The sequence below is a fragment of the Drosophila gunungcola genome, chromosome 3R (assembly GCF_025200985.1).
Source record: "Drosophila gunungcola strain Sukarami chromosome 3R, Dgunungcola_SK_2, whole genome shotgun sequence".
Lineage (NCBI taxonomy): Eukaryota > Metazoa > Arthropoda > Insecta > Diptera > Drosophilidae > Drosophila > Drosophila gunungcola.
Window position 1 is genome coordinate 8,914,635 of NC_069139.1, and position 26,520 is coordinate 8,941,154.

The following is a 26,520-nucleotide window of genomic DNA, read 5'->3' on the forward strand; positions in this document are numbered from 1 at the left end:
CCTCCGGCTTCACCCACTCACCGCCATGACCCTGTCGCCCACCATAATTTTGCCATCGCGGTGCGCCAGTCCACCCTCGGTGAGGCGTGATATGAAAATGCCATCGCAGTCGTCCTTGAACGGGGGCGAGCCCTTTCCGCCCGCAATGCTGAAGCCCAGTCCCTGGCCAATCTGATCGCGGATGAGCGTCGTGTGCAGCTGGATGAAGCTCAGTGGCGCCTCCTGGAAAAACCACAAATCAAAAACCAGAAATCAATCACATATCACAAATAATGAAGGGCAGAGAACAGGACAGAAATGTTAGAGTTGGATTTTGGTTACGGGGATTTCATGTGCTACACACCCTGCCATTCAGTAGCAATCCATTGGGGGCAGCAGGCTGCACAGCTTGTGCGGCGGTGGGTGTGGCAAACACGTTGCCCGAATAGCCATGCATGGCGGCCACCTGCTGAATTGGTTGCTGAAGCTGTTGCTGCTGCTGTTGCTGTTGGGGCACAACCTCAATGGGTGCCGGGATGTATCGCTCGTGGCTAACGGATGCAGCTGGAGGGACAACCTCCGCTACAAGGGGCCGCGTTTCCACCGAGATCTGCGACACACTGCCATCCTCGCTGAACACGGGGTGTCCAATCAGCCGGGTAACCTCGCGCTGCACCACCAACACCAGAACGGCACCGCAGGCTTTCAGCACCTGCACCGCCTGATAGTGATCCGCATCCACGACGACAATGCCATTGACCTTGATCACCTTGTCGCCAACTTTGAGGCCAGCCAGATCAGCGGGTCCGGCTTCGGTGACCCTTGATATGAAGATGCCATCATCGTCGCCCTTGAAGGGCGTGGAACCCTTGCCACCGGCAATACTCAAACCCAATCCGGCTGCAGTGCGTTCGATGTGGATTTCGTACTGCTCCAAACGCAGTTCCGTAACGCCATCCAAGTTGTCTGAAAAATGAAAGAGATTAACTCATTAATAATTTGGTTATTTAGAGGAAAGAAATTAAATCTACACATTTCGCAAAATGTTACCATAGTGCTGCCTCTGCCTTTCGTAATCGCGATCCACTGGATCATAGCTGGTCACTATGCGTACTCTTTTGCCCTTTCGCTGCAGCGATCCACTGGGACTCCTGTTCGAGGAGGCCAGTGAGCTGCGTAGACTGCTCATCGCAGGACTGTTGCGACCGCTTCCGGCTCCCGAGTAGCCAAAGTTTCCATTGCTACGCTGGCCATTTCGGGGCAGGGTGTTGTTGCCCTCTTTGACTTTGATTTTGACATTGAACATGACTTGATTTGCTTTTTATCTGAGTGCACTTTTTAATATAAGCAGCTGCCAGGCATCTTGTCCAGACAAGGCAACCTATTTTTTATTTGACTGCACTTTTTAATATGCCAAGAAGCTAACTTTTCATGCTGTTCCGCTGCAGAAACGCAATCGATCTGTGTCTGCCAGCGGAATAGATAAAAGCTAAAGCACCCCATATGCATCCAATCGAGTGCATTGGCATGGAAAACCTCATCAATGTGAGAGCATCAGTGAAATTATACTATTACAATTTTGATTGACGTTGATTTAATCAAATTTTAAACACATCCCACACACAAAGCAAATATCTAAAAAGATTTGTGCTTAGCATAAATTTGGCTTTAATGACATTCAAATTGAATGACCCAAAGTTGGCCAACAGCATCTGGCGCTTGGCCATAAACAGCAGTCAATGAACCGGTGCGCAAGCCATATTTCCCCCCCCCCCCACTAGACACCGCAATTAAAGCAACGACCTTGGATGAGACCCCTCAAATCCCCCGAGCTGTGAATACCCAGCCCTCAGCCCCCTGAAACGACTTTGTATAATTATTAAATAAATAAACAGACAGTCTGCCAGAAAACTCCACGACGTCCCTCAGGTGAGAAGAGGCTGGCAACCGGCTTCCCAGTGTAAAGAAGATGAGTGCCAGCAACTTTTCTCTTCCCAGAAACACATTTATTGCTTTCATTTTCGCTATTGCTGATTTGCACTCAATAAATCCGTCGGCACTTTGGCCAACAAAATGATTTTGTTTTCCCCGACTGTCAGGAATCCTTGAGCGGGGGGAGTGGGGAAAACAGAGGCTGCTCTCTTTGCTCCCGAGACAATTTTACTTTGTAATTGTATTCGAGTTTTCATGTTAATCAATGCATAAATGAAAAGACAGAGCGAATCTCTGGCATTCCGGCTCCTGTCTGCCTGTCAAGTCAACATTAATATTGCTGGATTTTGCCATTGCCAGCCATTCACTCGATGTGCCATTATTGAGTTTGGTAAGTTGAGTGGGGTATTCAGAAAATTTGTTTTCTTTGCTCACAGACGACGACGACGACGCAAGTTTGTGTTTGTGTTTCATAATTCAACCATTTCTATGGGAAAGTTAAAGCGAAGGTGTTGTGGCAAATGTTTAAATGTTTTAAATGCCATCATCCCTTCATCTCCTTCATTCAGTTCCCAATTTGATTCTCAGAATTGTCGGACAAATGTGTAAGCGAAAGACATTTTTATGGATATTTCGCCCACACATGCATACGTTCAGACAAAAGCCATCTTTTCATGCTTTTCACTCAGATGAGTGGGAGAAAAACGGTCAGAGGCAACAAAACCAGGAAAAAAGCCATAAAACAAAATAAGATTTTTTCCCGGGGAGGAGAACAAATGACACGTGCTGTGTGTTTTTATTCCGGTTTCCTGGGGACGCCGGAATATAGGCAATCTTTCCGTAGCGAGGGGAAAGTGAAGTTTTAATACGAAACAGGAACTGCAAGAAGGATCGCATAAAGTCATTTGTTTTCCTCATATTTCTTATCACACTTATTTTACTGATTGCCAGAGTGTCTGTGAACTTTTTGCGGCACCCACTTAAGCGGGCATTTAAGCATTTTACGATGACATCACGCGTGCAGCTCAATGAGGAGCCCACCGTTTTTGTCCTTCCCGTTAAATAAATGGCATAAGTATAAACATAAACATATAAAAATTTAAATACAGCAAGAGACGAGAACAAGTCGTAAAATTCCATCGAAGAAGTGGCAATAAGAAATGATGATTCCACGAATGCATTAGCATTTGTACGCTGGCTATGAATCTGAATCTCTGGGTAGCTGACAAATGCCAAATTCCAAATCAATGGCATGGTATTCTGGAGATGCCCAGACGGTTGTTTCTCTTGTCCGCTGGTCTCTTTTTGTTTAGTCATTTATATGTAAATGACCTGGAGGAGAAAGACTCTGTCCCTGGGAAATTAGCCAACAGCATGGACACATGCCAAAGCCTGAAATCATATTTCATTCCCCTGTCTTTTTGCCTCCTGGCAATCTGTGGCCAAGATGCGAATAGCACTCCTGCAGCTTCGACTTGTCATATTCGTTATGACAAGTGAAAAAACAAAAACTTGGTGGCCAGAAGTTTTTCTCATTCATGCAAATTTCGCTTCGCTTTCCCATCTGATAGAAATTGAGGCAATGACCGCATGGAATCAATCGATTTTAATTACCCCGACATTATCAATGGCAAGAGATCAAGTAATCGAGAGCGCTTAAAGCGACTTAAAGCCCTTTTGCGATGTCACGTGAGCTGAACTTGTTTTTTCCCCCCTTTTTGCAACGCTTATGAAAAATGCTATAGTTATGGGAAACTGGCAGGCCTAATGATTAATTGCCGGCCAGGTTAAATGGCGGATAGCGATGCTGCCGCTTTTGACAAATTGCAAGTGTTAAGCTTTGGGAATCAACAAAACCGACCGTGGCGACAAAAATTAATGAACAAAGTTTTTATGGGAGCATAAAAAACACTGAAATATTCAAACAACAACGGCACACTAAACTCCCTCCATCAAACTGACTGTTCTGTTTCGATTTTCACTGCATTGAGGCATTTTCGACATAGAGAGAAAAGGTTTGCGTTCACAACACTGTTATCTAATCAAACTTTGGAATGCCTAAGCCAATGTGATAAAGCAAAACAAGAAGGCCCAAAAAGGGGGAAAAAGCACAAAGCGAAACCGTAGTAAAACAAACTGGCGATAAGGCGTCAGCTCTGTGAATCATTACGAAATTTTTGGACACATACGAACATTACAACGGCGGGCGACCAAGCCCAGTACAGACAGCGCAAAGTCAAGTGGGTGGTTAATGACCTTGGTCCACCTGTCGTATACGTTATTTCCTGTTATCAGTGCAGAGCATAGTTTTTGTGGCTGACTATTTGCGTGGCTGATTAATGTGCTTATAACGAAAGGGATGATGATATCATGCGCGAGAACAACGTTTTGGCAATGAAAACCACAACGTTGGCTCATTTTGACTGCAAGCTGGGGCATCAATGTTTGTTGACAAACCAATGTTCGCTTGGTTTGGTTTTGGGACAGCCACCAGTTCTGCACCTCCTCTTTTGCGACAATTGCTCGAATTTTCCACATTTCCATGCCATCAACATGGCGGCGGAAATATTGGAAAACACGCAGTGAAATTCTTTGACCCGAACATGCTTCTCTTCTCCGCTGCAGCTGGCGTTTATTGCATTTTTGTTTGTTTTCTCGCGCGGAAATGGGAAGACGGGGTCCCAAAAGGGGGATGGGAAAACTGTCACAAGTGATGAGGCAGCGGGCGGTGGGGTGGGAAATTATCCAACCGGGTAGTGACGGTTTAAACGATAAACTTAGCATGCAACTGTGAATTGCACAAGGCCCAGCGCCACGAGTTCATGGCTAAAACTTAACCGTTCGACAAAAAGCCGGAATCGTGTTTGTTTGATGGCCATGATAGAAAGAATGCCAACAGCAAATAGTTAAAATTGCTGTTTGCACAAGAGCTGCAAGAGAACAGCAAATAATAATGCATACTTTGTAACATCAGTGATGAAAAGGGCGCACTAAGCAAACAAACTGGGAAACCGACAAACCGGGAAACCGACAAACAATCATATGCGCACACATCGACGAACACGCAACATACTGAGGGAAAAATTCAATAAGAATTCCATGCAATCAACGATACAATACATAAATAATGAATGCCATTGCCTTGAGCTTATCAACGGTTTATTTATTGGCCAACATTGGTCGACTCGGACGGTGTTTTTCTGCTCAACTCTGCTCTGCTCTGTTCTGTTCAAAAGATGGTTTCTGAGCTTTAAGAACGCTGCAGGAAATGTGCAGCAAATGCATCTTATTGTTTGCCTGGCTCCCGCAACAAAAAGAAAATAGAAGAAAATTCAAAAAATAGGACGAGAACGGAGGAATGTCAAAGGAATTGTGCAAATGTTGATTGTATTGCCGAAGCGTTTGCAATATCTAACCAGAAAAATCTGTGCAAAGGCGAAGGAAATTCCGGGAAACCGGATATGCACGCAACCGAACCGAACCGAAGCACACTCTTCATGTTTGCCATCTGCAAATATCCAACAGAAACCCGGCAATGCTTGCTATATAAACAAGACTAAATTTACTTTCAAGTAGCTCATTTTCGGGGATATGCAGCCGAAATGCAAATAGGGAAGGCTATTTGGCCTGAGGTTTCCCTTTCGTTGCGGCGCACAACCTTGAGCACTTGCATTGACAGAGGAGTGCAGTTGAAATTCAATTATGGCCCCGGGCCATCATACGCTGCGTATGCGCAATGTAAGAAACTTTCCAGACGACTGAGTCAGTGCTGCTGCTGCTGCTGCTGCTGCTGCTGCTGCTTTTTCTGCCACCAGCCTTTTCCATAAAGGAATTATGACAGACAACTGACAAAAATCGATAACAATAAGCGCCCCGAGACAACAAAACACGTAAGCAGAAAGAAATAAAATCGAAGCAAAAAACATTTCACACTCTCTTCTTGAGAAGTATTTAACAATGAAATGTTATTTTTTCTTTCGTTTTATGGCTGACTAAGTCAAGGTACGGCTATCTGCGTGAGAAGCATCTGCTATTGTTATTGTGCAAGATCTTGGCTCTCTGTTTTGAATGCCAATAAAACGAAAAAAAAAAACAAAAACAATAAATAAATAAAACAAAACAGCGTATAATAACAAGTGCAAATATACGGTGAGCTGCTGACGAATGTAGCGCGTCTCTCGCGACGTTGACAAAACGCAAGCGTAACTGAAGAATGACTAAAGCAGGCGGCGAGTGGGCCAAACGCCCAGACCCGGTCGCAAAGTCTGGCAATTGCACTCGGTCTGGTCTCTCCGTTCCGTAGCTCTCTGCCAGCTCTACTCACTCTCAATTTTCCCAGGTAGTCGGTAGTCGGTAGTCAGCCCTAGCAAAATATATATAATGAGGCAACTCATTTCAGTTTCATTTGCACCATTTTTTATCGCCTCATTCGGCTCGCTCTCTGCTTGTTTACCCCGTTTTGAGTGAGGTTTGCACTGTTTTTCCACTATCTCTGCTCGCTTTTATCAGCTTTTGCAGGTAGATATCGTTGGCTGATAAGCGGCAACTACGTGCCTTACCTATTTATAGGCCAAGTTTGAGTTAATGCTCAACTGTTGCGTGTATTTCACAAGCCCAACTCGGTTTCTACACCTGTGCAACACGCTTTTAATCGCGTAGCTCTCTTTTTTCTTTCTGTGTTGCTATAATTATGTCGGAAGTACTGGGCATTGATGGACATAGACCCGAAAAAACCCTCAAATGTATTTATGCCTAGATGGCGTGTGGAGTGCAGAAACAATTAAAAGAGATCATGGGTGGTCTCTTTGTGGTTTCACTTTGCATTCAAGGGGGTCAGAGGGGATGCCAATTAAATTTCCACTTCAGTATCCGCCCTTTCAGGTCAGCCAGTTGGCAAATGACTGAAAATTAGCAGTCCTCGCCTATATACCGCCTCTTATCGATTTGCCATCAGTGCAAGCTAGCCTCAAAGCACTCTGGCCATTTTCGAGACAGTGCACAGAGATAGAGCAATATAGATGTAATTAATTGAAACAATTTCGGTATTTACCTGGGTCGGTGCTCGGTGCCTCTGTTTTGCCACCTGGAATGGGCGAGAGCGACGAGTCGAACGGATGCTGCTGTTGGTCCTGTTCCCGCTCCACCTCCAGCTGCTCCTCCTCCTCGATGGGCGATGTCACTTTGCCGGACAACGAGTGCTGCGGTGTGGTGTCAGTTCGCTCCTGGGAGGCCAGGGCATTTGCCAGGATCTCGCTGGCCTGCTTGTCGGTTAAATGCTGGACACGCTTGTTCTTCAGATGATGCGGAGTGTCTCTGTACAGAAAAATAATATGGAAATTAGTTAGTAATTTAATTATTAACTAAAGCAAGAACTAACAACTGACAAATGGCTGCTTAATATAATAAAAGCTACACAAAATAGGCTTAAAGTTCTCTTGTTTATAGGTCCAAAGAAAACTTTAACCTACGTTCGAATTAAATGTAATTTTTCTTATTCTCACCTTCTGTGCAATTTCGGTGGTCGTTTGTAGAAGTCATCGTCTTCGCCCTCCACCTGAAAGCCCACTCGGCGATCGGATTCCTGAGGAGTAAAGAAGGTCAAGATTTAGTACATCATTTGATATTTTTCCATCCTGAAACTTACAAACTCATCTTCCTGTTCATCGTCATCCTGACCCTCATCAGTGGCACCAACAGTAGCTGCTAATTCGGCAACCACCGCTGCTGTTGCTGCCTTCACATTATTGGCGGTGGTACTGGTGCCCTCTGAGCCACCCTGTACTGTTGGTGAAACGACTGTTGATGTGCTAGGAGTAACTACACCCACAACCACTGGCTGTTTGGAATTTACACCAATGGCTGGTTGCTGCACTGGCTGTGCTGACTGCTGTTGGTGATTATTTGCAATGGTTCGGGTCTCGGTTGGCGTCTCGACTACTTTGGTGCCGTTCTGCGAAAGAAAGGGGAAATTTTGTTTACTTAACATACACATACTACATTCTACAATTCCCAAAATCATTGCGTGTAAATATAGCTTCTACTTAGCATAGTGAGTAAAATATATGTAAGTTATATGCATTTTACCAAAGCATCATGTGTTAATTAATTTGTAGGCGTATTTCGCCCGAATAACTACTTAGTTAATTATCAATAAAGCTAAAAATTATTAGGAAGATTGAACGGCCTGGATTCACTATGTATTTTAAATGTAAATATTTGTAAAACTAAATTTCTTTTAAATTAAAGCTACAATCTCTACGGTTTCTATTATTTCCAGTTAGACTAGGTTAGGTCTTTCTCTATTCTACTTAGTATTAGACTTATTGAACAGTTTTAAAAATATTACCAAATAATTATATAGCAAATTTGCATAGATCAAGCCCAGCAACAATTTTTTCTATCATGCCCGGTTAGATATTTTCTACTTCTACTTAATGAGCCTTATTTCTAGGATTAGTATTGGCCAAGAAAGCACAACATTGTATGAAAGCAATCGTATATTTGCGGTGGAAGGTGTATACTTTCACCTCGTCTTAACCTAGCGATGGAAACACAACAGAAGCTTGGCATTCGGATCGAAACCAGCACTCACCTCCTCCGGCAGCGTGACCAGATTGACATGCTCCTCGTGCCGGCTTCGCTCCACCTTCAGCTTCTGCGCCTTGGCCTTCAGATCCTTGGGATGCGGCGTGTTCTGGCGCACGAAGGGCGTGTCCTTCTCCTGGGTGGCCTCCTCCGAGAACTTGACCACGGTGCGCGACGGTTCGCGCTCCTCGAACGGCTCCGAATCAGATTCCAGATCGCGGGCTGTTTCAGGGGCAAATCAAACGAATTCCATTAGCATATAAATCAATGGTGCGATGAGGTGTTTTGGGGCTCGAAAATGGTGGGAGATTAGTTGAACTGCATGCCCATGCACACACATTTTACTACGTAGTTGGGATATATAATACATATGAAATATATGCAAACAACGATATTTATTATATACAAACAGAATTATATTCGCAACGCTTAATGGTCTACGCTTTTGGTTTCGCACAAATCAATAAATAAACTGACCATTAAAAGCCAGCCACGAACTACGAGGGGCAAACCACTATTTTTGGCCACCGGGCGTAAACACTTTGGCCAGGTCTGCTGGACCAAACAGTTCAGTCCAGTCCAGTCCAGTTCGTCCGTCCACTGGCTAATCCATCAAGCGCTTATGAGAAGTGTGTGCGCCGTAAATTTTTCGCACCGCGTCGTGTAAACAACATAAAAGTTGCAACATGTGGGGCGCAATCAGGGGGCCCCAGAATCTGTGATTCCATCATCACCCACCAACCAACCGACCCCCAACCCACTGGCCAATCAATCTATCTACGCAGCAAGTGCAGGGGATGGCTTTTACAGCCATAAACAAATGCAAATCGCTGTTTTCGAGGCAGGAAGTGCCTACGGCTGAGCCCAAGTAGCTGCTGCATCCACAATTGCCGAATGTCCGGCGCAGTCGTAACTTACAATCGTTACCGATTTTAGCATAGACAAACAAACAAATTCGGGTGCCAGTGGGGAGTCCGAGTTAAGCAAAGATGAAGATTTATGCAAATGAAAGACGACTTGTAATGGCAATGATAATAATAAGAGGCCATGTCGTGGGGTGCGTCGTTGTCGTAGTCAAAATTATTTCCTCTTGTTTTTCTGGGTGCCCAAGTCTCATGACCGTCAGCTAGCGGCTTTAATTGGATAATTTGAACAGAGCTTACATGGCTCTAAGATATGCGGGGAAAACAATAAAAACGAGTTTGATCTTGAAACTATTCACACATTCGTCTAAATTGGCTGAGTTATGTGTGTTATTTGTGCTCTCGCTTTGTGTGCACTTAATCCGTCATTGACCATTGATCGTTTGCGAAATGATAAGTCAAACACGTCGGTCACCAGACAAGTTGGTTCTCCAAATATACTGATGATACAAGCTATTTATAGGCAAACGAAGAGGCCGAAACACGTTTGGAAGCCTAATAACAGTTACAATATCCACTTATACATTCATTTCGATTGGGAGGCAACTACGCCACAGAGCAGAAACCACAATAGCAACATTGGTAACAACAAATACAGGTTGACTCATGCGGCACTCAATCAGTGAATGTCACAGTAAGAACTGGGCATAAACGATTTCGACTCAAGGCTAGCTCATTTGCATATTTACAGACAAACTTCAGACTTAGGATTAAAATAAAATGTATTTGATATTATGAAATTTAAGTATGTCTTGAAAATAAACTACTACTGTCTCTAGTTAAAGTTTAAGTCTTAATTCAATACTAAATGACATAACTCCTTTACTTTTTAGTTGCATTTCTATAACAAAGAGTTTAAACCTGCATTCTAAGCCTTATTTGTATTTCTCTTATTGAGAAATAGTTTAGTTTCTATGAAAATATTATGTTTTGGGTATTACTTCTATAAACTACTTTTGCACTTCAAGTCTGATTTCTATTTTACAGTATAATTTTGAAAATAAAACTCAAATGAATTGGATTTTTCATATCAAATATTTGATAAGGCAACCCAGTCAGGTTCCACTGTAGCCGCTGTGACAGACCATTAATCAACAGTTAGTTTTGGTGGCATACACACACGTACCACATCGAAACGAGCCAGGCGATTAATATTATTAACCAACGCAGCGTCATACACATAATTACATTCCATGCCGATCTTGCCCCAGTTTTTAAAGGCCTACTACTGCCACCCAGTCCCACCATGACGTCACACCCGTTGACATCACTCAAGTGCCCCAAATGGCAGGGCTATTTATGCCTGGGAAGAATATAGAAACAAAGATTAAATGGTAATGGATCTCGGCAATCTTGGCAATTTTGCAGGCTACAACAAACAAATCGTTTGTGCTTCTGTTTGGCCGCTTTGATCTGGCATGCTGCCACTGACAGGCAGCTAAAACTGATCAATTCGGGGGCAAAATAGATCCCAATCATTCCCCATTCTCCAAGACCAAGTGGTTTTTTTTCTTAATTCTGGGCGTGTGGGAACCAATCGAATAAACGGCACTGATGTGCGATGGGAAAAACGCATGGAGCGAATACTTCCAGCCACTGCCATCAAATGAATGGAATATAAACACAAAATAATAACATAATCAAATCAAACAAGCCAAATCGAACACACTCTTTTATCATCCATCGCCATACGTTGCGTGTGCGAGAGTATTCACTCATGTATAGAAAACATATATTCATGTTTTTTGCAGCCAACGCCCGGTCCTAAGACACCCAACTAAAAAAAAAAAAACACACACAACTTGTTGTCATGACGTCATTGGCTGGTGTTGGGGGAAAACCGGTTAGTGTTTTTGTTTCAAACACTCAACAATCCGACGGGCTTTTGGCCAGACCAAGATGATTTTCCAACCAAAGGTGTTTTGATGCTATCTTCTATCTAAGAAGAACCCGAGAAAACAGAGTTCAGTTGGTTAAATGTCAACCGGAATGGGTGTGGTATTCTTGTATGTCATATTTGTTATAATACTTATAATTCCCATTTTTGTTTTTAATTTAATTTAAATGTTTTCTACTTTTGTTTATTACTCTAGTTTAGTTTAGGTTTTGTTTAATTGTGTGTTTTTATCCCAAATTCTAAAACCATAAAACACACATGATCAGTAAGCAGCTAAGAGTATATTTTAAATTTCACATATATAACAACAAAGCGGACATGCAAATGTTGAGCGGTCATGCTACAAGTATGAGGCGAGCCAATACAGTAGAGTTTCATTTCAAAAATCATTAACTTTAAAGTAAACTTAACGCAATTTTAAATTCAAATCATGAATCGTGAATTCCAAACAAGCAACTCTACCGCACAGACTGGTTAACTGGCAGATATAGCGTGTATTGTGTTATTGATATTGATATTGACAAAGAAGGTAATACTCAACGCAAACCTTTTTGCTGATAACTGAAGAATTCCGTTGAATCGAATTTTTCGCTTGATCTATAAAGCGTCATGGGTGGATAGTCTTTGATTGGATGAACATAAAATAGAGGGTGAGTAGAGTGCAATGTTGGAAAGAGCGCGTGGTGACGTGGCGGAATGCAAAGAAAATAATAGAAATCAGTATGGAACACAATTATGGAAAAATTGTGCCGAAAGCACGGTTAGAAGATAATTTTAGTCACATAAATAGGTGAAAAACTTGCTGCTAGGATAACATTGAAATTGAATTAAAAAGTCTTGCCAGAGTTTTGTATATATTTTTTGTTCACCCAGAAAGATAGTGAAAGGTTCACACACATGTACGACGTACACAACAATTTTGGATAGCGCGCTCGTTTTGTTGGCAATGTTTGCTCACTTTGCGGTTTATCTTATCGCGGAAATACGAGCATAGATTGAAGATATTGCACAACGATAGAGAGCAGGGGGCAAGAGAGCTCGTGTGGAATCCATGTCAGGTGCTGATAAAGGCACATAACTTGGCCAAATTCGGCCTACCATGAGCAAACAGCGCCAAATGTGGAGCAACCTCTAACCACTGGGTTAAACCACTGGGGAATTTACTGCTCTGCTGAATCATCCTCGCTCACTCACCTGGGGTAATTGGCTGATATTCCTGCTGGGGCAGCAGGTAACAGGACAGCACCTGTTCGCCCGTCTCCGCATCCGTGTCCGGCTGGAAGGTGAGCAGCGGCTGCGATTGATTTTCCGACAGCCAGACGGCCTTCAGCTGTAGATTGACCAGCGAATAGGGCAGATACAGCAGCTGATTCCCGCTCACATCGAGCACATGGAGCACGGTGCAGTTGCCCAACTCCGGCGGCAGTTTCTTTAGCTTATTGTCCCGCAGACTCAACACACCCAGATTGGCACACTGGCCAATCTCCAGGGGCAGGTACTCCAGCGCATTGCGATCCACGTTCAGATTGCTTAGCTTGGTCATCTGGCCAATGGAGGCGGGCAGCTCAGAGAGGAAGTTCTCGGTGAGAATAAGCTCTTGCATATTTTCACAGCTTGAGAATAGAGAAATAGAGAAATTAAATTAGTTGGTAAAATTAAATATAGTTAAGATTTATTGTGCTTAAATGTGCATTTCTATATAAATTAACTAGTGCAAGTTTGTATACTTTAACATCTATAACATACAATTTTTCTGAATGCGCTTTTTATGTTTACAAATATTTGTTGTTGTGCCTTGGCAAATGTTTTGGTACGACCAAGATAAGATAAGAAAATGTTCTGTGTTCGCATACGAAACTAGTAAGCTCAATAAATATACAAAAGGATTGAGCTGCTTTTGCATTTAAAAGAACAACATTTAATATTTATACCAAAAAATATAAGTTATTGAAATAAATAAAATAATTGCAATTAATAGCATCGTTACGCATTATAAGTTTTCCAAATCAATCTCTTCGAAAATGCTGCACAAAAAAAGATATCCGACTTAGAGCAAAATTTTGAGCAAAAAAAAAAAAGCTCTAAAAAAACGAAATTGTTATATTTATTTTATCACTTATAATGATTACGGTCCCTGATTGATCGATTTTTTTATTAAGAATCTTTAATTATTCAATTTTCTGCAAAAACATTGGTAGAAAACCCTTAACTTAGAACTAGTAAGGTTTTAAGAGAACATTTTTTTGTACAGAGACATGTGTAAGATATTGATTTTATACATACTTTCCGAGCGTGTCGTTCAAGCGCTGCAATCGATTCTGGTCCAGCTTCAGGATGGTCAGTCTGCTCAACTTGGCAATGCCATCGGGCAGCGACTCGAGCAGATTCTGGGCCAGATCCAGGTCCGTCAGGCTGACCAGTCCGCTGATCTCGTTGGGCAGCTCCTCCAGCCGATTCTCGGAGACATCGAGGTAGGTCAACTTGGTCAGGAGTCCCAGCTCCGGCGGCAGTCGCTGCAGCTGATTGTGGTCCAGCCAAAGCTCGTGGAGGCCGGGCAGGTAGCCCAGGTAGGGCGGCAGATCCTCGATCTCGTTGTCGCCCAGGTCAAGGCGCTTCAGCTTCGTAAGCTGGCTTATTGTCTCGGGCAGGTGCTTGAGCAGATTCTCGCGCAGCTCCAGCGATTCCAGCTGCGTCAGACTGCCAAAGTCCGCTGGCAATGTGGTAAGCGACATGTCGTTGAGGCCCAGGACGGTCAGGTTCTTCAGCTGCGAGAAGCCAGAGGGCAGCTTGGGTATCGGATTCGAGCTGAAGTCGGCCACCTGCAGGCTCTGCAAATGCTTGATGTCGTCGGGAATGTCGGGTATGTCTAGAAGAAGAGAAAACATATTGGGTTTACTGATTGTTGTTACGGCTTTTCAATGAGCCAGAGCCAAGCTCGTCGGTGGCTATCGGGTTACACGTTTCTATCTGCTCGACTGATTGACTTGCTCACGCATGAATTGCTCCAAAGGGCCGCGCGCTAATATATTAATAAATCTGCTATAAATATTCCATGAGACTCACTGAGCGAAAGATTTCCGCATATGGCCTTCAATTTATTAGGTTTTAAAGCGTTCCACGCTGCACGACGTTTCCCTTTTGGCAGTTTCCTGAATTATCGATAAGACGAGAGTTGGAAAACTATTATTGCATATATGCATGTTTATATGCCCTCTTTTGGCCATGGCTTTCGTTATTATTGTTGGGCCCCGGTCTGATAGAGCGAGACGAAGCGTAAAATGACAAACGAAACTTGTTGATCGAATAAATTTCGAGCTGCCAAAGCGGAAATGCGCACGCAAAGGACCCGGGAAAACACGCGGTAGTGTAAGAGTTGTGTGTGTGTGTGTATGTGTGTATGTGCTGTTTACTCGCACGCCCACAAAAGCATTTCCACGAGAGCCTCGTATAAAAACCACAAAACTGCCAGCAAAACCAAAACGACAGGTGGCATTGGCAGCGGGAGTGGGAACTGGAGCTGGAGGCGCTCAAGCCTTTTTAGCACTGTTTAAATTGACCCAGATACATGGGGAAAACACTTGTACACCCCTAAGCCCCCGGAAAAAGCGAACAGAAACGAAACATCGTCATCGTCATCGGTCATCGGTCAACGCGGGCTGACTTGCCCCATGTGTCCACATTCAATCCAACTAATACGACACGTGGGACCCGCAACGCGAACTCGCCACGACAGGCCAACAGCATTCGAGCAGGAGGGCGGGCACGGAAATGGGTCCTGGAGGCAGGACATGCTCGAGTTGTGTGGGCCAACAATGGACGCGGCGGCCGTGGCCTCGTCGCAATCGGCGGATGTGGCCAGTCATAGACCCCCGTTCGCTGGGAATGTCACCAGTTGTGGCAGCTCGCCGATAAGCTATTTATTTGCAACTGCATTGCCACATTGCCGCCACTGTAAGAACAACAAAAAAGCAGACGGAGAAACGGAGATTGCGGAGCATACGAGCACGAAGAGCTGCAGCAGAATTTAATTAAGAATAATATAAAAAAAATAAACTGACATACATTTTTGTGTATCTCAGCCTAACATTGTGCTGCATTGTGTGCAATGGCAGGCCTTGTTCATGGCCTTGAATGTGCTGACCAATTATAGATACTACAGTTGAACAACTTGAAACACCATCTGCTCTAAATGAATTCGATAAAGGATTTAACGTTTGTTTTAAAGATTTCCAATTTAATTAGATAGTTAGAACATTTAAAAAATTATTTTTCATTAAAATTATATTAAATTAATTAAAATTGTTTTATATTTGAAACTAACATTGAAAATTTGTGTGCTCCAATATACCAGACATTGTCAAAATACTAAATATTCGACATTTGCTAGTTCCGCGTTAAGGAAGCTCAACTGCATAAGCCATATTGCATCAGGGCCATTGGATATCCGATGGTGTTCTTTGACCTTTAGAAGGCCTAAAAGCTTTTGCCACAGCAGCAGCCGCAGCAGCCACACACATCTGTCAATCCGTCAAGCAAAACACTCAAAATTGGATACCGCCAGTTGCAGACAAATGGACGCAGCACGGTGCCTTTCCTCCGCCCACCCAAAAAAAAAAAAATAAAAAAAAAAGCGCGAGCTAAAGCAATTGGAAACATATGGCAGGCACACAAAACATCACAAGATGCTCAGCTGTGCGGCACAGTTGGCGGTCATTAGATGAACGGCGGTGACAAACAATTCGTTGACCTTTAACACACACACACACACACCGCACACCCGTTGGGAAAAATTGGGGCCGTTGGGCCATCGGGAAACTCATTTGGAAACGGGAAATTGGAGGAAATGCTGGGAGTGCCCGGAATTGTAATCAATTTGTGCAATTATGCAACATTGGCGCGGCGGTGCCCTTCAAAGAAACAGAAAATACCCCCAAAATTCATTTAATTTGTTTATAAAATTATAGCGCTTAAAAGTGAGAATAGCACCTGAATCGGGAACAATGCGGTAGAGTTTTTCTTTTTGCATTTTATAGCGCTTATAAATTTCACCAACCAGACAAGATCAATGAAGGAGAACTGTGCCAAAAAAAAAAGAAACAAAAAGCAAAAACGAAACGAAGGAAAAGCATCAAAAATAAAACAAGCCAAGCGAAACGTCAGCAAACAACGACGACATCGCAAAGGGGCGTGTCCGGAGGGGGAGGTTAGGGAAAAAACACATATGAAAATTCTTTTCAATGTCATTGAACGAACAACAATTTAAAGAGCACGCTGCTCTGACGCTTGTGTGAAATGTGAAATATGAAATGATTTGTCAGTATATCAAGGCGACCCAGACAGAAACAAGAAGCAGCAGCTGATGGGCGGGAAAAGTGGGAGGTATATAGGCATATGATCGAGGTCACCGCCATACATCTTCCTCAATGCGAGTTGCACTTAATGAAGATGATGTCGAGGATGCATATTTCACAAGAGCTCGAGAGTGAAAAAAAGGAATATGAATAACAAGAAGATGGAAATAAGTAGAGAACCCTATCCAGCGCTTTTCAATTTGCCATGCATTATCGGAAGTGGAGTCCCAGATTCAATGGCTCGGTTACGTTTTAATCCCCAGCACTCGGCATTCGTTATGAGTTTCCATGGCACATTGCCATTTTGCTTATTGCATGCATCCAAAATGATGAAAAGGTTTTATAGTAGAGGGGGCCTGAGTCAAGAAGTCCTTGCTGTCACCGCCATCGCCATCGCCATCCTGACATCCCTGCAACTTGAAGGCTGCCATTGTTGAGAGCAAATCCCTAAGCGTAAACAGGGAAAATGGCTTTCCGCCACCAGCATTCTCGTTCAACCTGAGCGTCATCTTTGGTGGCAGAGACGAGGCTTGAGCCACCGCTTATTGTTGTGCTGCCATTTCAGCTATTTAATAGTCCCATTTGGCTACTTTCAGATGACAGTTTAAAATTATTGGCTCATAAATCTATTAAATAAAGTCACTTTTAAATTCATTTGTTAATTGGAAAAATTGTTTACTAGCTTAAATAAATTGCAGAAACTCGAAAGTGAAATATAAATGTGAAATTAAACCAAAATCAACATATAAAAGGTAAAACATTATCTTTTCTTAACTATACAAATGCTTAAATCGTTTTAATTTGAGTTTAAAATGATCTATGAAAAAATAGAGATAAAGGCATTTACGAAAATAATTATGAAAAACAAGTTAAAAGATTTTAAAAATATACCTCAAACTTGCAACACTGATGGCCCCCGGGCTGATTGCCACATCAGCTGAAGAAGCGACTGGATTGCACTGAGCGGAGCTCAGCTGGGATGAGACGAGAAAGGGAGTGCTGCCCAGATTGTGATAAGTAAATCACTCTTAATTGTGGCAAGAGATGCGACTATAATGATGATGATGACAGAGATTTTAAAGCGCAACAGGTGCTTTAAAACTGCATTAAAAATGAATTTACGACCGCATATGAAGTGTATTTTGACCTAAGCTTTTAACTCAGTTTCAATTAGCAAGCAAGCAAAGCTTAGGGCACTTTTACAGTGGGTGGTTAGGCAGACTTAATGACTGTTTTACGCTTGTTAGGCAGGCAACAAGTTGAGGTAAAGCCCCTGACAAGGCCAACACAGATGCGTCCGGCTAAAAGCGTTCACTCTACACTGTGTACACATCTGCAATTGACATTCTAAGCCTCCGTCAGCTTTTGCAAAAACAAGTCATTTGATCCAGGGTTTTTCAAATCGCAAAAAAAAATCCTTCCATAACCTTTTTCACCTGCGTCACTTAGTTAACTTCGTTTTAATTAACTAATTGCCAGCTTAATCCTTGCCATTAGTGCAGAAAAATCTCTTTTTTTATTGGCTAGGCCGATTTACAGCATTACCCATTAAGTAATTGGCAGCTTAATTTGTCCAACAAGAACGAGAAAATCTCTTTTGTTAAACAACTATAGATAAGCTTAAATCGTTTGCCAAACATTAATGCTTTTGTCATAATTACAGGAAATATTTGTACAGTTTTTACATGCCCACACGCTTGAAAATTTGCTTTTCCCATTTATGTTTGTTGTTTCATTCTTTTCGCCAACTCAATTTGCCTGATCGCTGTTGCCAAGTCGAGAGGATTCACTTTTGATTTGTTGTTTGTACAAGCTCGTCGGATTGCTGCCTGCTGGCCGAGTAGTTTTTAATTGCTCGCCCCCGAGTGACGTCAATCGGCTCCAGAGATCGACAAGATCGAAATAAATCGGTACGGGAATGATATGTGTAGAGTAGAGGGCACATCGTCAGTATTGAATAAAATGGCCCAGCCTGAGAAGAAATGATTTTTCAATTTGCGCTGATTTTCCCCCCTGACATTTTGATTTAGTTTTTGTTTAATGCTATTAATTATACAATTCTTTCTTGTCCGCCTGTCTGTCTGTCTCTATGTCTGTATGTCTGTCTGTCCGACAGTCTTCCATTTGTTTGTTTGTTTAGAGTACATTGAAATGTTCCCATCAATTGGCGGTCGCTGTTGCTTTGCTTTGACTCTGGGCCAATTGCTGTTTGAAGAACTTCCTACAAAGTCATGGACGCTAATGGCCTGGTCCAAGACCACGACAAAGCTTTGATTTTTGCCTTTGTTCTCGCTGCCCCGATTCTTCTTACTCCTCTCGCTATTACTAATTCTTTCTCCATGCAGTGAAAGAAATATTCCTGCAAATTTGAAGACCAGATAATTTCTATTTTTGTTAAAATATAACTATTAAGGGGGAGAAAACTTTGTAAAAACCTTTATAAACTTGTTTTAAAGAAATAGTAGTAATGAAACTTATAAGTGTGTTTTTTTTTAAAATTTTTACTTTACATTCTATGCATTATAAATTTGTATACCTAAATTTTAGTAAACATATTTTCGAAAACATTGAAGAATGAAATATAAATCTCTTTAAAATTGTTTTCTATTTCTGAGTTTGTCATTACGTATTTAAGATTTTTTTTAACTTTTCCAAGTGCGCTAAGTTGTTTTGATGCCTGGTCGAGGGTCGTCTTCGGCTTATTTTTCCTCGTACTTGTACTCAGGCTGTGTGTGAAAGTGACTGCACTTGGAACCTGGGGACCCAAGCTCCGACAGTTTCCAAGAACAAAAAAATGAGCACGCCACTCGAACAGAGGCGCCGCGATTTGTTTTTTTTTTTTTTTTTTTTTGGTTTTTTTTCTTTTTTGCGCGCACTTTAACTTTGACCCAGTTGACGCCTCAATTGCAACACACAGCGATAACAACAAATTTAGTAAGCAGCAGAAAAAAATGACACACATTTTGTCAGTGAAGAATGAAGGGGAAACAAGTGTCATACAGGGCCTAAGGGCATGACTTTCAAATAGCATTTAATTGAGTTTGCGTTTGTGTGGCTCGACTTTCAGACATTTCTCCAATATGTTTCAATCAGCTTTGAGCACACAGTTCCCAGAGAGCTGCAAAGTTAACAACACAAGCTGATTAAAGTTTGCTTTTCCACTCTAATAACTAGGTGGAAAACAAATGTTGAAGTGAAATTCCGGTTGGATAAATCAGGTAAACTTAATATGTATTTTAGTGCCCCCCGGCTCCACTGCAATCTTTACCTTTCGTCACACCATAACCTAATCGGGTTGGCATTCCATTTCAAAAATTAGAGTCCAGCGACAAATTCTCACAATTCTATTGTTTGTTATTCGCTGCTAGCCAAAAATAACGCACACGTACAAATAAACGCGGCTTGCCAACTGCACCGCTTTGAAAAACATAAAATTATTTGTTATTTATTAAACAAAACACAGCAGAAAAGCAGCACTCTATAAACGGCAAAACTGCAATGGAAGCGGAAAGCGAAAATATATAGCAAACATGTAGTGTGGAAATAGAAAACGCAATAAGCAAATAAACAAACAATTAGCGGGTTGTGAAAAATAAAAAAAATGCGACGCCGAAAGAGCCCTTGTGGATTACGTTTTGTAAGCGGGTCAACTTGTCATAATGATTTACGTGCAAAACTAGCGGCGACTAACAATGACACCTGTACTTGAACTCACACTGGTTGTTGAGTTTATAGCATTACGTCTTTAGCTTAAAGCCCATCGATTGAAGTCATTAAATTAATCTTTATTCACAAAGTGTGATAGCGAATACGTGGCATAATGTTACGTTAAGTACTTAAAGCTTTTTATGAATGGATTTTAAATCCACAACACAAAGTTTGTTTCGTATTTTAAAGCAAGAATAAAAACTAGTGAAAATACTTGATGAAACTCTGGTGCATGGCAATCCATGTTCGATTCCTAGCGTAATATATTATATTTGTTTATTCTTATAACCCATTAAGCTGTTGGGAAATAGAAAAAATATATTTGTACGTACATTTTGAACACGTTCCTTCTAATGTTTATTTTCTAAACCTCCTTTAGGAATGAATATTGGTTTTTGACAATTTTCAGCTTTATTGCCTTCGCCACTACGCTTCGCTATTGTTTTGGGCTCAGCTGTGTTCATATAAACGCACCCACAAAAACAAACTAAAGTACACCCACAGTTTACCAGCCCACGGATAGCCAGGGGAATTCTTGTTTTTATTAGAATTGTTATTATAGCCGCCGCTTGCATACAAATACAGGCGCGGGTGGCAAATGCATGACGGCAGTGTCGCGTACAAAATTCTATTGTCAAGTGCAGTCGGTCGAGAGTGTTTGCTTGTTGTTGCAGGTGGTTTGGTAGTTGTGTTGTTTCACTTGCAAAATTTGCGGTATGAACATCCATTGTTGTGGCAACTGCAGCTGGCAAGGCAAAGCAGCCGAATACCAAATCGAGCTCGCTAATTTGAGCCAACATAGGAGAAATACAAAATGAAAATGGGGAAAAAAATGTGCAACTCCCACACAGCTGAGAACTGCAATTTTCCTGCGGTTTGCAATAAGAAAATGTGTTTGGGAAATTACGTAGAAAGGTACACCACTTTTACAGCACCTGTGCTAGAGCATTCGCCCAGCGGGTTCAATGCGACCAATAAAATATGCACTTAAGCTTTGCAGGAATTGAATGTGAAAGGCTTTCCCCAGGGAGGAGCCACCCACACACACACTGGGCAAATAGAAAGCCCGTAAAACTTAGGAGATCTTTAATATTTCGCTGATCGACTTATCGCTCCTTAACGACCATTAATCACCGATTCCTGCCAGGCGGATAATCTCGACTGAGGCTAACGTGGGCGGCCTTTCACCTAGAGCCAGGAAAATCCAGCTCAGATTTCAACAGCAATTGCAAACTGCTCTCGCTCGAACCACTTCGGGCCCATTCACTTGGCCATAAGCTGTGAGTTTCTGGTCATTTGTGGGTCATGTGTATAAACGGCAAACTGCCGACAGTAAACTGCATAATCAGCTAAACAACAAGCTAAAGTAGTAAACCAAACACGACCCGCCAAAGTCATATTGAAATAAGCGAAAATTCAGGTAATGAGTGCAGTCAAACTGGACAAACTCAACATGTTTGTATTTTGAAGCAAAAAATAAAAATTTGTTTAATAAAAATAAATTCTTTTTGCTAAAAAAACACTTTTCTTATAAAATGTTTAATTTTAAAAAAGTTTTCGATGAAAATGCGGATGTTTTCAGGGAATAGGTGTAAAATCGTCATCATAATTCGTTTTTCTTCTGTGTATTTATGCGATAACTTAAAAAGTTGCTGATTTTCGATTTGCCACGAACTGAAACTGAAACCTTTGGACGGAAACGGGAAGCGCCTCGTCGACGTCATTGTCGATAATATTTCAGCAGGGGCTGTGAATGAATTAGCCAGTAGTCGGTATTCGTAAGCATTTGTTGCCATGGAAATTGTCAAGTGGCGGGGTTTTGGTTTTTTTTTAAAGCGGGCCAGTTGATTTACTCATTCAACTTATTTTCTGTACATATTTTGTTTCCATTTATTATGATATGTATGCGCCGTGTCGCTTGGAGAGCTGCACTTGACTCCAATTACGGGTTTCTGTTTACGGATTTATGCTCGCTTGAGCGGAAAATGCATATGTGGAGGTATGCCGCTGATTGAGTCGGTGGTTGTGCGGGTGGTGTGTGCGTAGTGCGTAGTGCGTATACGGCAAAAGTTTCGCTCACGAAAAGTTATTAAAAACCCCAGCTGCATCATCTGTGTTGGAGGAACAACTTGTAGGAAAATATGAAAAGAGCAGCGGCAGTACGGATGTTGCATGCGCCAAGAGAGATAAGACAATGCAATTGTTTGCACTTAAATTGAGTTTAAAGTCGATGAAAGTCTGTTATACACAGCAATTTAATAAGATTGAAGAACAGGAAGAGCACTTTTAATGGAAAACCATAACAATGCATTGAAACAAGGGGAAAAGATTATTATCGATCGAACTAAGTGACGTGATTGGGATTTTCAACATAGAAAATTGAAACATTGATGTTCTTTATGTTTAATAAAAATTTCTCAAGACCTTAAGTTGCAAGGAACTTTATTTAAATGAAATGCTCTGCTTGATTGTGTGCAATTGTTTTCGAAATTGTTAGCAAGAAGTGCAATTAGTAATAACTCAATAACCACGTTGGATGACAGTCCGACATTGACTATAATTAGGTTGATCAGACCGCAACACGGGAGAAAGCTGAATGCGTCATTTGATATGCCGATTCAGTTGCAGGCTCATCAATCGCAACCGCAGATACATAAACCCAGTCCAATCAATGACACAAATGCAATTATCATCTGCAATTGTTGCCACATCAGCTGCATTGCGTGTGGCAATCGATGGATACATCGAAGCCACAATGTTGCCTCCCTCGTTCCGTCACTCAATCACTAACAACATCAACGGACACGTGCTGTCCATCTAACCAAAAACAAAAACAAAACATCAAAAATAACCAGAGCCATCAAAGTCACTTAGAGCATTATAATGGGCACTTGTTGCATGTTTATGGGGACTTTAGCTTTGACTTACCATTGCGTGAAACATCAAGCTCGACGAGATTTTCAAAGTTTTGTATATCCGGCGGCAGGCGGCCAATTTCATTGTCACTCAGTCCCAGCTTTCTCAGGCGATGCAATCTGAAGAAATTCTGCAAGCAAGGAAGAAAGAAGAAACAAGATTTAGACCTCAGAGCACGACTCGACAGCCTTTCGAAACAAAAAGCGGCAGCAGCATTGGATTGCAACTCAGTTAGTTCGTTCGTTCGTTTCGTGGTCATAAATCTTCGCTGGGTTGTCATTTGTTAGTGCCGTGACCCGTCCAAACAGTCAGTTTACCATTAGAATCCTCCTTCGTTTTCGGCCAGCCGTCTAGCTTTTCTTATTGGCTCACCAGACAGAGACATGTCGCCAACAATTCATTTATGAAAATCACGACTTCGATTCGAATTTCGAAATAAATTATGTTGGCACTCCACGCGGACTTTCCAAAGTGAAGGGAAGCCCGATGCCCGATGTTAAATGCCCAATACCCAATACCCAATACCTATACCCTGACCTTCCTGCAATGTGGAGTAGTGTACTCATCTTTGGGAAAGAAAGTTGCGACCCCCACTGACTCACTGAGTCATAGACCTCAAGGTTAACAGCCGCAGCAGACTTCGCTGCTTTTGTTCTGCCAGCGCGATTTTTATCGGCCATTGTTGTTGGTTTTTACTTGGGGCAAACCCAAAAGAGCCGTCGCCACCAGAATAATGAAAATAATTCGTAGTTTTGGCCGTAAAGTTTATTAAATTCCTTCTACTTTTTTCTTATATTTTGTGTTCTTTGTTTGCCCCACATGACAATAGAAGTGCTGGTGTGCTGGCCAAGTGCTGGAGTTGTTGACCCAGTTTTTTTGGGGCACCGAACAAACGAATTCCGCACCTCGGCCAAGACACACACACTCGCTTTGGGCATTTACGGTCTTACAAATCTAAAGGAATTTTGGGAACGGCAACCCATAAATCTATTTTGATTTACACATCTTTAAAATTTGTATTTGCACAAAATATGGTGCGAAACACTTCCACTTTTAAATCGCTTTTGGTCCGGTCTATTTTTAATTTAATCGGAATTCAATATTTTGTTTATCTTACTAATAAAGTTTAAAAGCACTTAAATTCTATTTAAGAGAAGTCTTATTAATTAAAAAATTAAAATAAACAGTTTCAGGTCAAAAGATTAAATAACATGAAGTGCATATGTACCTCTGAGCACATTTGCAAAAAAGTCAATGTCAGAAAAACCACTGGCCATTGCAAAAATGAACAAGCGGCTTTTATTTTAAAGACAAAGCGGCTTAGACTTCATCAGTGTCAGCTGCATTGCTTCTGGCCACCTACAAAGGCCAGATTCCGTTTGCTATTTATGCACAGAAAAAGCGAAAAGCCTTTCAACAAATCATGCGTCAAAAAGTTGCAACTGTCAGCGCGACAAAGGGGGCAAAAAATGCAGGAAGACAGAAGAACAAGAAAAGAAAAGCGACAAAAAAAGGTAACTTGCATATGATGAAAATGGCCAAAAGGGGGAGCAAAAGCATCGGGGGCGAAATGGTCGAGAGACAAAAACGGGGACAAGGCATGACGACAATAAAAATGAATGTGAATAGTAAACTTTTCGCCAAGTGCTGGGCACAAAAGAGGGGCGCTGCTCCCTCCCCTTTTTGTGCCACCCAGCCAACAAAAGCCCACGCTGCAACTCGGGCTTGTTGTGTGTATCTTGGCCATAAATTACCGGCCGGCATAGACCGGCCGGCATATATAGCCATGAGTATAGGTATAGAGAGTGCCGAGTGCCGAGTACCAACTATGGAGTACTACCAGTTTGTCTGCCACTCAAGCGCACATATAGACATAGACTCACTCACTCACTAGGCAGCACACTTTTACTATTGTATCTAGTCGGAGCAGGCGCACAGCAAGTGGCAGTAGCTGGCTTTTGGCCAGGCCAAAAACAAAATCGAGCCAGCAGTTCGCAGCGGTTGCATCACAAACAGCAGACAAGTTGCTGGCTGTTTGAGCTGCATCATGTGCATAATTCGATTTCTGGCCGGGCACTTTATCTCGGACTGCAGCGGTCGCTGCTGCTGGCAAAAACAATTCAATTTGCTATTGTTAAAAGCCTGGTCGTAAAACCAATTTGCGCTGCCCGAAAAGCAAACCTAATAGACCCCGATGGAGCGGGATTTCGGTAAAATGGAGTAAAGAATCTAGCAATCCACCAGAATCCAGTGCAACTGCACTGAACCATGACCTGTGTGGGGTATGTAAATGTGCGCTTCGCTGCCCGCCAGCAATGTTTAAAACACTGTGCCAGTATCTGCAAGTGTAATCTGAAAGCCAGGCCAGATACATTTGGCCCACTCACACAGCAGGTAATACGCACGTACAGACATATAGCCGCAGTTGCCGCGTGGTGTGTGCATGTTGCAAATGACTAGGCGCCCAGAAAATGCCGAACAATCGTACCCAAAACGGGTTCTAGATACATTTTCGGCACGGATATCTCAACGGACGCATCTACAGCCACTGAAACCAGCTGAGCTAGAACAGCCAACAAAACAGACAGTCAGACAGACAGACAGACAGCCAGCGGCAATTATGTGCAGAGCTGGAACTGAAGACTGCGACCACGTTTAGTATTTCACGCCGCACTGGAGATACAAATACACGCAGAAAACAAAACACAACATTTATTTAAATTCCACATAGTGGTATAATGCATAAACAAAGTTATTTTAATTTTGTTTACTTTTATATCTCTGACTTTTTCTGATATTTTCAGACCTCTTCAACCTATGATGCCAAATCAAAATTTCTATTGTTGTAATTTTTTTAAAATTTGGCTGGCTACTTATATTTTTGGCTAACTAAGAACACACAACTTAAATCTTTAATAAATTTATATAAGATCGAAAAGCTTACGCTTTTTTTACCGGGTTCAAATACAACTACTGCAAATTTACATTTTTAAATTCAATGCTGAGCTGAGTGCCATATAATTGTTGAATGTTAAAATGGTAAAAAACAAAGACACAACTTCTTTGTGCATATACAATTCAAATAAACGAAATCTTCAAAACCGTCAAAATTTTTCTCTCTGTAAACGGATACAAATGGCTGCTGTTGCCCTTGCTTTGCCACTGCAACAGCAACAGAGGAGTCGAAAAATATACAAATATGTGTAATCGTCGAACAAACAAGACACGA

General features: G+C 42.1%; 1 protein-coding gene across 36 annotated transcripts in view; it reads right to left on the minus strand.

Moving 5' to 3' along the window:
* Positions 1 to 26,520, minus strand: part of LOC128266780 (protein lap4) — a 61,715-nt gene that overhangs the window by 29,286 nt on the left and 5,909 nt on the right. For 21 of the 36 annotated variants that reach the window (XR_008269112.1, XM_053003526.1, XM_053003521.1 and 18 more), the window contains exons 3-12: positions 23,304 to 23,421; positions 13,600 to 14,182; positions 12,511 to 12,929; positions 11,864 to 11,938; positions 8,504 to 8,718; positions 7,556 to 7,861; positions 7,413 to 7,492; positions 6,962 to 7,224; positions 344 to 945; positions 22 to 222 (exon numbers count right to left, since the gene is read on the minus strand). Coding sequence is in view for 35 of the 36 variants with exons in the window: in XM_053003526.1 (XP_052859486.1) it covers positions 22 to 222; positions 344 to 945; positions 6,962 to 7,224; positions 7,413 to 7,492; positions 7,556 to 7,861; positions 8,504 to 8,718; positions 11,864 to 11,938; positions 12,511 to 12,929; positions 13,600 to 14,182; positions 23,304 to 23,421 (2,862 nt within the window). In the remaining variant the exon portion in view is untranslated. Of the gene's footprint in view, positions 1 to 21; positions 223 to 343; positions 946 to 1,029; positions 1,361 to 6,045; positions 6,129 to 6,961; positions 7,225 to 7,412; positions 7,493 to 7,555; positions 7,862 to 8,503; positions 8,719 to 11,863; positions 11,939 to 12,510; positions 12,930 to 13,599; positions 14,183 to 23,303; positions 23,422 to 26,520 lie in introns of those variants that run through there. The other 15 variants (XM_053003552.1, XM_053003550.1, XM_053003545.1 and 12 more) reach the window with 5 other exon arrangements.